The 11,669-nt window shown below is 33.2% G+C and overlaps 1 protein-coding gene across 6 annotated transcripts; it reads left to right on the top strand.

Moving 5' to 3' along the window:
* Positions 1-1,343: 1,343 nt before the first annotated feature.
* On the top strand, positions 1,344-5,585 carry LOC145806327 (homeobox-DDT domain protein RLT3-like). 6 transcript variants are annotated; one of them, XR_014349290.1, is made up of 3 exons: positions 1,344-1,466; positions 1,886-1,999; positions 2,508-2,571. XR_014349290.1 is itself a non-coding variant. In XM_082902967.1 (3 exons), the coding sequence occupies exons 1-3, from the start codon at positions 1,858-1,860 to the stop codon at positions 3,400-3,402; spliced, it is 357 nt and encodes a 118-aa protein (XP_082759093.1). In that variant the 5' UTR covers positions 1,729-1,857; the 3' UTR covers positions 3,403-3,679. The 6 variants fall into 6 exon arrangements, 1 of the variants encoding a protein (XP_082759093.1); XR_014349287.1 differs by lacking the exon at positions 2,508-2,571 and adding an exon at positions 2,576-3,351 and having other exon boundaries at positions 1,345-1,466; XM_082902967.1 differs by lacking the exons at positions 1,344-1,466; positions 2,508-2,571 and adding exons at positions 2,578-2,753; positions 3,364-3,679 and having other exon boundaries at positions 1,729-1,999.
* Positions 5,586-11,669: the final 6,084 nt, after the last annotated feature.

An 11,669-nucleotide genomic window follows, 5' to 3' on the forward strand; every position in this document is an offset into this window, starting at 1 on the left:
TCAGCTTGGTGATTCAGAGGTTCAGATCGATCTCAGCGATTCAGATCGGTGATGAAGACAGTAAGATTACCACTGTTCAACTAAGGTTACTGCAATTTTTCCACAAAACATTATCACATGTTCAGGAGACACAACTTATGATGAAGACTGTAAGATTACCACTCTTTATCTCTTCATTTTTTCTTCTCCCTACAAATCCCTTCACATATCCAATATCCAAACATAGCTCAAGCATTTTACTTCTTGTTTTTCATGAGTGACATGGGATTTGCTTATATGTCTTTGATGTAATAATGATTTCTTGAAGAATTTACTTCATAACAAATTCTTCTGGTCTTGTGAATTCTGAAATTAGGGCTGTAAATTTGATGCAAAATTGCTAGTTATGACAAAGGTGGAATGTATAAACTAACTTCTTGTGAGATATGATTGTTTTGATTCTTGTTTTGGATTATATAATGGTAAATTTCAGGAAATTCTAAGAGAAGGGCAATACTGTTGGGAGTAGGAGCATTAGCTTTGATTTCATGCCCTGCAAGTTCACTCTTTGCTGAAGGTATGATGGTTTTTTTAGATATACCACATTAATGTGTGCATAATTTATGAACGCAGTTTTATGAACGCAGTTCACTCTTTGCCCTGCATTTTCCTTTTTCGTTGCTTCTGTTTTAGTTTATTATACATTTTTTAAAAATCTTTTATCTAGTTTGTGAGTTTATTTGGAATCCGATAAGCTTACAGTTAGTAGCGGGCCAGTGCTAGATCAGATGATTTGGAAATTTGAGAGATTAAATCTATATTCCTCATTGAGTTAAGACATTTTATTTCGGATTGACTATTAAGTGAGATGGCCCTGTTTGGTTAAGACATTTTATTTCGGATTGACCATATCATTGAGTTAATACATTTTATTTCGTATGTACAGAAGTGAACAGGCTTGCAACATGTTGAGAAGTGCTTAGATGTAGTTGCTACTTTGCAAGCTAAGAAGGGTACTGGCGAGGTTCGTTTTTAACTTCAGAAATTTTTAAATATTTCTGTAGTTTGAGTAAACCTATATATAACTGAGCTGTCAACTGAGATTTGAAATTGAGATGATAGTTTACTGGTGTGAAGGCAGACCTCGTTAGTTTTATTTGCTTATTTTGGTTTTGTACGGATGGATATAATGTGGTCAAGAGCATGATTTCTGTTACTGGATCATTAGCTCTCTTGGGTTTATGAGCATTAGTTGATGCAAGTTTATGCATGTGTGGTGAATAGAATATTCAACTTTAAAATGGTGGGCTCTAATTTTTCACATTAAGATGTTAGCATTTACACACGGACACGAGATTTTAAGTGCTTCAAACTTCAAAATGCAGGCCACTGATCTTCTACAAAAGAATTTGGAAAATGCTAGAGCTAGTTTAGAAGTTCTTGTTACAGATCTACAATTCTTAAGGGATCAAGTGACCATTACTCAGGTATAGTTGGTGTTTCTCTTTTTATGAGTTGTGGTTGGAAGAGTTAGTGTGTCTCTTTTTATGAGTTGTGGTTATTAATTGATTTTAATTTTTTTTTTTTAAGAAAAAGAAAAAGAAAAAACCTAAATGTAATTAATAAAATAAAAAAACTATTTTGGAAACAGATGATCCAAACCCGAAACCAAAAAAGCCTGACACTCTGGCATCAATCAGGGATCTGATTAGTCATACCATCTATTATTTAGGTGGTGCATGGACTGCTAGAAAGTTCAATGTTCCTTATATATATATATATATATATATCTTGTGTATCTATGTAGAGAGTGCTCTTTCCTACTATAGTTGCAGTTGTTGTTTGTCGGGTGAGAGAGATTGCAAGTTTTGTGTCCTGATGAAGAAAACACTGAGGTACTTGGCAGGTGTTGCAGGCCCAAGTGGATATGGATCAAACTCAACAGCTGAGCAAGTTACTCAACAAGATTGTTCTTTCTTACTCCCTTCTTCTCAAGCTCAACTCACTGCATTAGTCACTGGTTAGTCATCTCATCTCCAACCACACACAAACACACAACACATACACAAACTTCTTTATGATGAAGAACAGTGCCCATTTCCCCCCCTTCTGAATCTGGTCTTCATTTAAACATACACATTCTGATCTGTCCATGAGAGAGACTTCATTATATATTTAGAAATGCATCAAGTTTGATATTGTTGCAGAATTTTTATGTTCTTTTTTTTTCTTCCTATATTTTTATTTGTTTATTTCTTCTTCTTCTTCTTCTTCTTCTTCTTCTTCTTCTTCTTCTTCTTCTTCTTCTTCTTCTTTCTGTAGTTTTGTGAGTTCACAAAATTGAAGTAGGGTTTCAGAGAAAGAATAATATATATATATGTAATTAATATTCCTTTGTGAAGATTTATGCGAAGATTTGATGACTTTTCTTAGAATTCTCTCCCGGTTTTGATTTTATCATCCATATAAATCATTGTTTCTCATTTTCCATCTATTTCATTCTGATAGAAATCTTTCTATTTTGATAGAAAATCTTTTGAAAAAGGAATTTTCTTGAAGTAAAATTAACGGTGTGTTGTCGTGATCTGTATTTGAGAGATGAGAAGCACTGTAAGACTTGCCATACTACATTTGAGCTTGATTTTGACCTGGAGGAAAGATATACCATTCACGTTGCCACATGTAGGGAGAATGGAGAGACTCATATGTTTCCTAATCATAAAGTTCTATCATCACAGTTGCAAGCAATCAAAGCTGCGATTCATGCAATTGAGGTGGGTTTGTCATTTGGTTAAAGCTTTATGTTCAACTGCTGTGCTATATAATCCTCCTGCCTCCCCTCCCCAGAACCCCAACATGACATGTAGGCTATGTTACCTGTCCTACAGTTCTATGCATGGCATATTTCATGTTTCTCATAGTGTTTGAAAATATTGAAGAATTCTGTAATTTGATTATCACTCAAGAAATCAGCCTGACTAGAGAACCGCATAACTTATTTTTGCATATCTCGGATTGGGTTGGATGTATACACTTGCAACATTAACCTGTAGTTGAGTTACTTAAATCTAGTGGCTGCATTGCTTCCTACTGGCTGATTTTAGGTGTGGGGGCACTAACCATGAAAGTTTGGTGCCATTGGGATGTGAGTATACTTGTCATATTACAATACATGTATTATTTTATCTAACTGTAATTTAGGTGAAAATATTTCTATTGAATAAACTTTTCTGAGTTAAATGCTGATTAAAGCAATAGAGAATTGCCTAAAGAGAGGCATAGCCTTTTCAAAATTATATATTAGATGTAGTTTTATTTGTTGATCCTGCCAATGTGGGGTGTTGGAGCCTGGGGTACACTATGTGCTGACTGCTCTTTCTGCAGTATTTGCACAAAAAAGTTCTGTTGGATGTTTATGATTAGCCTATGAAGCATGGGAACTTCGATAAACATGCCGTTCTTGTACTAGGTACACAAAACACATCCAAATTTGTTCTACTTGTCCTTCTTTTTTCTTCTCCTTTCTTTCAAGTTTGAACATTCTAGGACCAAAATCAACTTGGTGGGGGGAGCTTCAAAGACAATCAATATGGCATGCTTGACAATCTGAAACCAGTGGGCTTAATAGGGGTGGGGTGCCTTTGCCTTCGCACATATAGATGGTTATGTCAACATGTATGGATAATGTCATCAGCATAATCTAACAGCATTTTTTTGAGATGCCTTACTTGCTTTAACACCGTGTAAAGTTTCCATTGGATACTTCCCTTTATGCTTCCAATCTTATGTACAGAATTCAAGTTTGGTTCTTTTAAGTATAAATGTTCATCCTAACTTCAGTATTAATAAATCAGAGAAATTACTCTTAATTTCATTTCAAACGAGTAATGTTCTGGTTTGTTCTCAATGCTTGGTTTTGTAAGACAAGAAGGCAGGCAACCATAGACCACAAATTTATTCTTGCATAAATAGCTTTTACTGCACTTTATTTAGATCATAAGAGCCAGTGGAGTTACTAGATTATGAACATTATTACTTAAGAAACAAATTGATGTTGTTATGCATCTGAAATACATTGACTTGTAACAAATAAACAGAAACAGAAAATTGAAGCTTGGTATTCAACAGCAAAGCATGACTTCTATGCCTGTATGTTGGTGTCAACCAATAGCTATAAGGTCTACGAGTAATTTTTTTATATTTTATTTTGGGAGTCAAGTGGGTTGAAAAAATTGAATATGGATTGCAAAACATGCAAAATCCATATAACAATGGATTCCCTGGGATTGGAGCCTGGAATTAGTTGGATGGATTAATCTTATAAATTGTCTGTTGAGCTTTTGGGCAATTTACGTCCTTCTAAAAATAGTTCTCCTAGTTTTGCACCCTGCATGATGATGTGCTTCCTTTGGTTATCATGTTGTCACCAGTTAGGTTGCATATCCAATATTACCATCACAAACACAATAATTTCTGGACATCTTACATTTCTATTTGCAAATAAGATTGTAATTGGTTTTTTTGGTTCATAGCCACACCTTTCTTATACTCTGAAACCCTGTCAAACTTAAATTAATATACTAGACATCTTACATTTCTATCTGCTACCGAATTGTGATACTGATTGTCATGTATATACTCATTTGGGTCTTGTTAACTAGTTATTTCTGCTGGATGATATTGCTAAACTTTGTCTATTCTCCTGTGTGTTGTGGTTGCGCATTTCATTAGATTTAATCTTTCTCTTAATAATGCCTGTAAAATATTGCAGGTCCAGATGCCTCAATTGATGAAATAACAGATTTTTTATGTGCTGCTCAAATGGCAAAGGCAGCAGATTATCTACTACCTGATGATGATAAGTTTTTTATTTTTTATTTTAATTTTTTGTATTTCTTCCCCATAATGAAACATCAGGTTTTCAATTAACCCCTTTTCATGATAGGGGCATACATTTTTACGGCTTTTATAGTTTGTCTTTTAATTACTAATGCACCAGGATCCTTGTTTTTATTTTTATTTTTTTTGTTAATTCTGTTCATACTACCATTAGTAAATCCTCTGCGTAATTGATCTTTTCTCAAATTTCACAGCCGAAGCCAAAGAGGAAATTTTTTGAGAGAGAATTGTGGAAAAGGAAAAGGCAAAGGAGGTATGAGAATTGATCTGTTCATATATGAGTGCAATACTTGCTGTGAAATTAAGTAAGAGATTGGGTTTTGGAATGCGGGAAAAGTTGCATTTGATGGGCATGCATGTTGAAGGGAAGGTAATAAATTACTGTTAAATTTAAATTTTACTTTTACATCACACATCTATAATGAGCTATCCTTTGTTATACTGTTCTTAATTTCATGTTTTCTCCCTGCATCTGAAATGTGTAATATGTAGAGTACAGAATCGATCTAGAATGCTTTGTAATGATTTTTAAAATTGGAATAGTTGTCATGTGACATTGATTGCGAAAAAATGACTAATGCTTAGTAATTTCTTCTTGCATTTAACTGAAAATGTCTTTCTTTGTCTCTTCTAGGTCTTGATTGGGGTAAAGTTCCATCGTCTCTTCTAGGTCTTGATTGGGGTAAAGTTCCATCGTCACTGCTATTGCATATCCAATATTTCTTGATATCCTCTTCATCTTATGTATTTCAATTAGTTTTGTTCTCATTAAGAACTATTGCAATTTTAGCTGTCCTGAATCACTGCTATTATTATCTGTACTAATTTACAAATTGCTTACTGATGTTAACTTTCTGTGTTATAATTTTCTAAATTAACTTGTGCAACTGTCATTTTTCAGATTCAGTCAGTCTATAAAGAATGACATACTAGTTTTCATTCTATGATTCGCCCTAACTCTTTCTGCATATGCAAAGGTTGGTGATTCTGATTTGGATCTACATAGTGCATGCATTGTATGTCTGTATGCAGAGAAGCTCTGTTTTACTCAAGTGAATAAGATTTTGTAACTACTGCCAAGAATTTTAAAAATTTCCATAATAGCATGAACAGAAAGTAACGGATTGAGTTTTCTTTGGCAGCTAGTCATCCTATCATTGCTCAAAGGAATGGGAAGTGGAATTATGCGTGTTAAAGATGTTGAGTCATTGCTGTCTGAACTTTTAGAAAGACGCCATCAGTGTCATCAAAGGAATGGGAACTGGAATTATGCGTGTTAAAGATGTTGAGTCATTGCTATTATAATTTTCTAAATTAACTTTCTGTGAATGGGAATATGAATATCAAGTTGGCTCAAATGTCCAAATTTGTATTTTGGTGAACTCATATTCCAATTTGGCTCAAATAGAGGGGCATCCAATTTTGGTGACTCCTTAATGTTATTCAAATGATTTGTGTGAATGTTTTCTTCACAATTATATTATTTGTGCAAGCAAATGACTTAACCTATTTTTTCTTTTTATTTTTTGATTGTGTTTGTTGTTTGATTTTGGTTCAGACACAATCATGTAATGTTTATTTAGTCAATATATTGAAGTAGTTGTAAAATTTTATTCATATTATTGTTATTTTTCAGCTTTATTACATGTATGTTTTTTAGTTAAATATAACAGATTCAGAACAATTTTTTTTTTAAAAAAAAGATCTATAACGGCGTTTTTTCAAAACGCCACTACAGTGCCAACGGACATTTTTTTTAAAATAAAAAAATCTATCACGGCGTTTTAAAAACGTCGCTAAATATTGGATGACGTCATTTTATCATTATTTATCGCATTTAGCGGCGTTTTTAAAAACGCCGCCTATACTAATATTACGACGTTTTTAAAGCGTCATAAACTTATAGCGACGGCCGCGTCCTCGACGTTTGGTGATAAGCGTCACTAAAGGAATTAGCGGCGTTTTTCATACATATAGCGGCGTTTTTAAAACGCCGCTAAAAGTCATTTTTCCAGCAGTGTGTGGAGACTCTCATTCATTCAGTTGAACTTTTCGATTCCATTAATAGGTCTTTGTAGTTCATTGGAGCCCTCATGTGGAGGGTTTTGTTGGTAGGCCTTTGGGCATTTAGTGTGGCCTTTCACTGCAAGAAAAAGCATTTTTGGCGACTAAAATTTCATTTTTCGTCGCTGAAAGTAGTAGAATTGGCGACTAAAATGGAATTAGTTGCCAAAATTGAACACTTTTGCCGACTAAAAGAGTTTAGTCGCCGAATACAGGGGTTTTAGCAACTAAAAGGCAGTTTGGTCGCCGAATGTAAGCGACTAAAGGTTGTTTAGTAGCCAAAAGTGACGGTTTTTGGCGACTAAAATAATTTAGTAGCCAAAAGTGATGGTTTTGGCGACTAAAAAACATTTTCGTCGCCGATTATAGGTATTTTGCCGACTAAAAACAGATTGGTCGCTGAAAATGAAGCTTTTTGGCTACAAAAAAAATTAGTAGCTAAAAACAGTCAATTGGTGACTAAAATTCAGTTTAGTAGCCAAAAGGGGACGTTTTTGGCGACTAAAAACAGATTTAGTCGCCAAAACTGCTTATTTTTAATTTGAACTTATTTTTTTAGCAACAAAAAATTAATTAGTAGCCCAAAATAATAGAATTATTTAGTCGCCAAAAGTGGCCTAATTTTTTTTTAATAAATAATTTATTTTTTACATAAATTATATTGAATAAAAATAATTATATTTATATATATAATTTTGTATTAATACCGGTCAATATAGTATATAAATAATATATATTGCATATATATTCATGTGATGTTGAAGTGGCATAGTGGAGGGAGTGTGTTGATAAAGGTGTTGGCGGTTCGAATGTGGGAGAGGTTGGCGGTTCGAATCTCAGAAAAAGCAAAGAAATTGGTTTTTTTTTTTTCACGGAAGGACCTTTGGCGACGAAAATTTTAGTCGCCAAAAGTGTTTATTTTGGGCGACTAAACCGTTTAGTCGGCGATTCATGGACTATTAGCGACTAAAAGATTAGTCACCAAATGTGTAATTTTTAAAACTGTAAATCACTATTGGCGACTAAAAAGTTGGTCGCTAAAGAGCTATTTTTTGCCGACTAAAAAAATTTTAGTCGCCAATACCTCCGGCGACCATATATACGCGACAAAATGGGCGACCAAAAAAATTAGTCGCTGAAAGTAAAAACTCGACTTTCGGCTACTAAAAACGGACTTTTGGCGACTAAAAATTTAGTCGCCGAAAATGCTTTTTCTTGTAGTGTTTGGTCACTTGTGTTTTTTTCGAAACTTTGGATTTAGATTTGGTGAAATAACTTGCATTTTAAGCTTTGTAAGCTTAATTATTTGTGAGAGATTGCTTTGTTACTATTGTAGTTCTTAGAAGCAATTATTCTCTTCGCTAACAGAATCATTCTCTTTGTGATTGTTTGTGAACGTAGGCTCAGATCGAACTGCGTAAATCTTGGTGTCTTGTTAGTTTGTGGTTTTTTCTCTCTCTTGGATTTATATGATTCTTCTGTTCAATATTCAAAGCCATTAACTATGTTGGCGTGGTTGAGTTTTCTTAGGGCTTTTCACACAAAATTAGTTAAGATATAATTGCGCAAGGAAAATAAAAAAATTTAAAGCTGAAATCGATCAAATTTGACATTCGGTCATTTATGTCACAAAAGGATTGAACATATTAGTTATGGTATCTATTGAAAAGAATATGGTAAGTAAGCAAGATTATGCAAGTTTAATTTTATAATTTTGCATCTACAAATGCGAGAAGAGTAATATTTAATTGATACTTGTTATAGTCGATTTATTTTTTATTTAGTATTATAACTTTGATTTTGTTTAATGTTTTTCTTGATTTTGCTAACTCATAAAGCAACGAGATCATATTTAAAATTTTTGAGTTTTATTAATATTTTTTCATGTATTGATCTATATAAGTAAATTTAGTATATAGTTTTAGTAATTATGGTTGCATTTGGGAAAACATGTTAGGGGCTAAAATAGTCTCAAAAAAGGAAAAAGTCAAAAAACCAAAAAATGAAGAAAGGGAACATCACGTGGTTCACAGATTGCCACCACAAGTGGTTAAATAACAAATTTGCCTCCTTGAATATGCCACACCAGCAAGGACTTTGTTATTTGGGAAAAGGATATTTTGTTAGGATAGGGGCAATTTGGTCATTTCTCATTCAAACATTATTTCAAACACATTTTTAATATAACAATCAGCCAAAAAATCCAACTCATCTTGTCAAACACAAATTAAAATAGTATACTAAAATAGCCAAATAGTAAAAAAAGCCTAAAAAGGAGCCCTTTCCCAAACGCAACCTATATATGCAACCAGACTTGTGTGGGTATTAACAAATAAAAATGTCGCAGTTACTTACGATTTTACTCATAAACTCCTTTTGTTGTGATTGAGTATAAAGAATTCCAATTTAAGAGTTCGTGGATTCCAAATAATTCAATGTTGGCCACAAACATTTCATGAGTTGGCCAATACCCGGGAAAACTCATGATCAAACCTAACTGCAACACTGTTACAAATAATGCCTTTTTTTGCAACTAAATTTTTGTTTAGGTTTTTATGTTGTCGTATAAAGATTTTTTTCGCATCCAATTTTTTTTTTTTTGGTGCATTGCCTAGTATATCGTCGCAAATAATATTTATTGCGTTACTACACCCTTAACATATAATGTGTGATTGGTTCTGTATTCGAAGACATGTTAAGAAACTAGTGGATGACTCACAGAACAGACTCCCAATGAAAACGTTTGGTTGTGACAATCACAATAATGGTTGCAACAGTGACAAGAAACTAGTGGATGGCTCACAGAACTGACTCCCAATGAAAACATTTGGTTGTGACAATCACAATAATGGTTGCAATTGTGACAAATGTGTTTGTTTGTGTTGTTGAAAGGAACCTTTAAGAAAATTGTGTCCATTGTTCATGGAATTCTTTGGGAATGCATTAATGTTGTGTTTGAATCATAAATTTATATAAGAATTTAAAAGAACAAAAAAAAAGAGATAAGAAACAGAGGAAAAAAATTAGTTTATATTTTATTAACATTGCCTTTACATTTTTTCTTTTCGTTTTCAAATTTTTACCCAAATATGTGATCAAACACAACCTAAAAGTGTTGCTAGTTTAGGGCATGTTTGTTTGACAGATTATAATTAGATTGGGTAGGACTAGGCCTATAAATGGATTGGATTCGGATCGGATCTGTCAAAATCTGAATTTGATCCGATTAAGACAAACCCGAATCCGTTTAGCCCATATTCGATTATAGATATCCAAATCCAAATTCGATACCTTCGGATATCCGATCCGATCCATTCATTTATTTATTGAGTTATAATTTTATTTAATTTGATATATATATATATATATATATATTTCCATTTTGTGTTTTCTTCACTCAAATTGAGAATAATCAGATTGGATTATCAGATTATCGGATCGGATCGGATCGGATTTTTTCATATTCAATCTGTTTAATAAATGGATTAAATAGATTCAAATTATCGGATTATCGAATTGGATTTTTTGTAAATGGATTTGGATTTTCGGATCAGATTCAGATTAAATCTAATCCATTAACAACCCTAGGCAGGACTACGAGTACGGTAAGATTGAGTGATGAGATTACTAATGTGGTGATATTATGTTGGGGATATAAAAATAGAGTGTGTTTGTTTGTCCACTAGTATGGTGATATTAATTAATTGTGATTAAATTTATAAAACAATCTAAAAACTTTTATCACATACAATATAACTTTTTTGATTTTGTAAGGTGGGGGAAAAAATAGTATTTTGATCATCAATCCATGTAAGGAGATTAGCAATACTAACCCTCCCATAGGAATGTTAATCCCATTGGGGGGGATTCATACTCCAATAAGATTGCCAATCTTATACATTTTTTTTTGCAAACAAACATGAATTAGGTGGATCTCACAAATCACTAATTCAATTCCCTCTCCAAACTCTCAATCAAACATGGCCCTTGGAAGAAGAGAAAAGTAAATTTTCCAATTTCATGCGAAGTATTCAAATTGGCTGGTCAGACAATTCAAACATTCTGAGGTCATCTAATGACAACAACAATCATGTGATTGACAAAGATGGCTATCTAACACATAAAGCAATAATTCTACATTCACACAGAAACATATGAAGAAAACTGCACAAAAAAAAAAAAAAAAATCAATGTAATTGGTGTTGTATAAAAAATAGTGTTTAAACTAAAATAACATATTCAAATTTATTTAATTTGGATTGTAAAACAGAAGATGAAAGAACTACAAAAGTTGGAATTTACAACTTGCATGAAGAACACAAATTAGCATAAAGCAAATAAAATTTTGAAAAGAAATATAGAAAAAAAAATAGTAAGAAAAGCAAGCCCAAGATCCACGGGCTCAGCTCGGTCAGGTCTGAGCGGGTGGTGCGTGTGTGTGGCACTTTTTACATAATCAACTTAGACCATAATCTTGATCCAAACCCATCCTTGAAGCATCCGTAACTCCCTTCCTTTGAAAAATTTGGATGCCCTAAAGGGCTCACACCCTTTGTAGCACCTGGGCCCTTTTAAAACTTTTGGGAAGTGTATTTGAATCATGTATTATGTTTTGGGAATCTCTGGTGTTGTTGTACCTTGGTTTTCGATGAGTGAAAATTTATTTAAACATGTTGGGATTGCTCGTTCACGCTTGTTCGCGTTGAAAAGTTGTTTGGAAACTTGAA

Source organism: Camellia sinensis, chromosome 13, assembly GCF_055761805.1.
Source record: "Camellia sinensis isolate YWXY chromosome 13, ASM5576180v1, whole genome shotgun sequence".
NCBI lineage: Eukaryota > Viridiplantae > Streptophyta > Magnoliopsida > Ericales > Theaceae > Camellia > Camellia sinensis.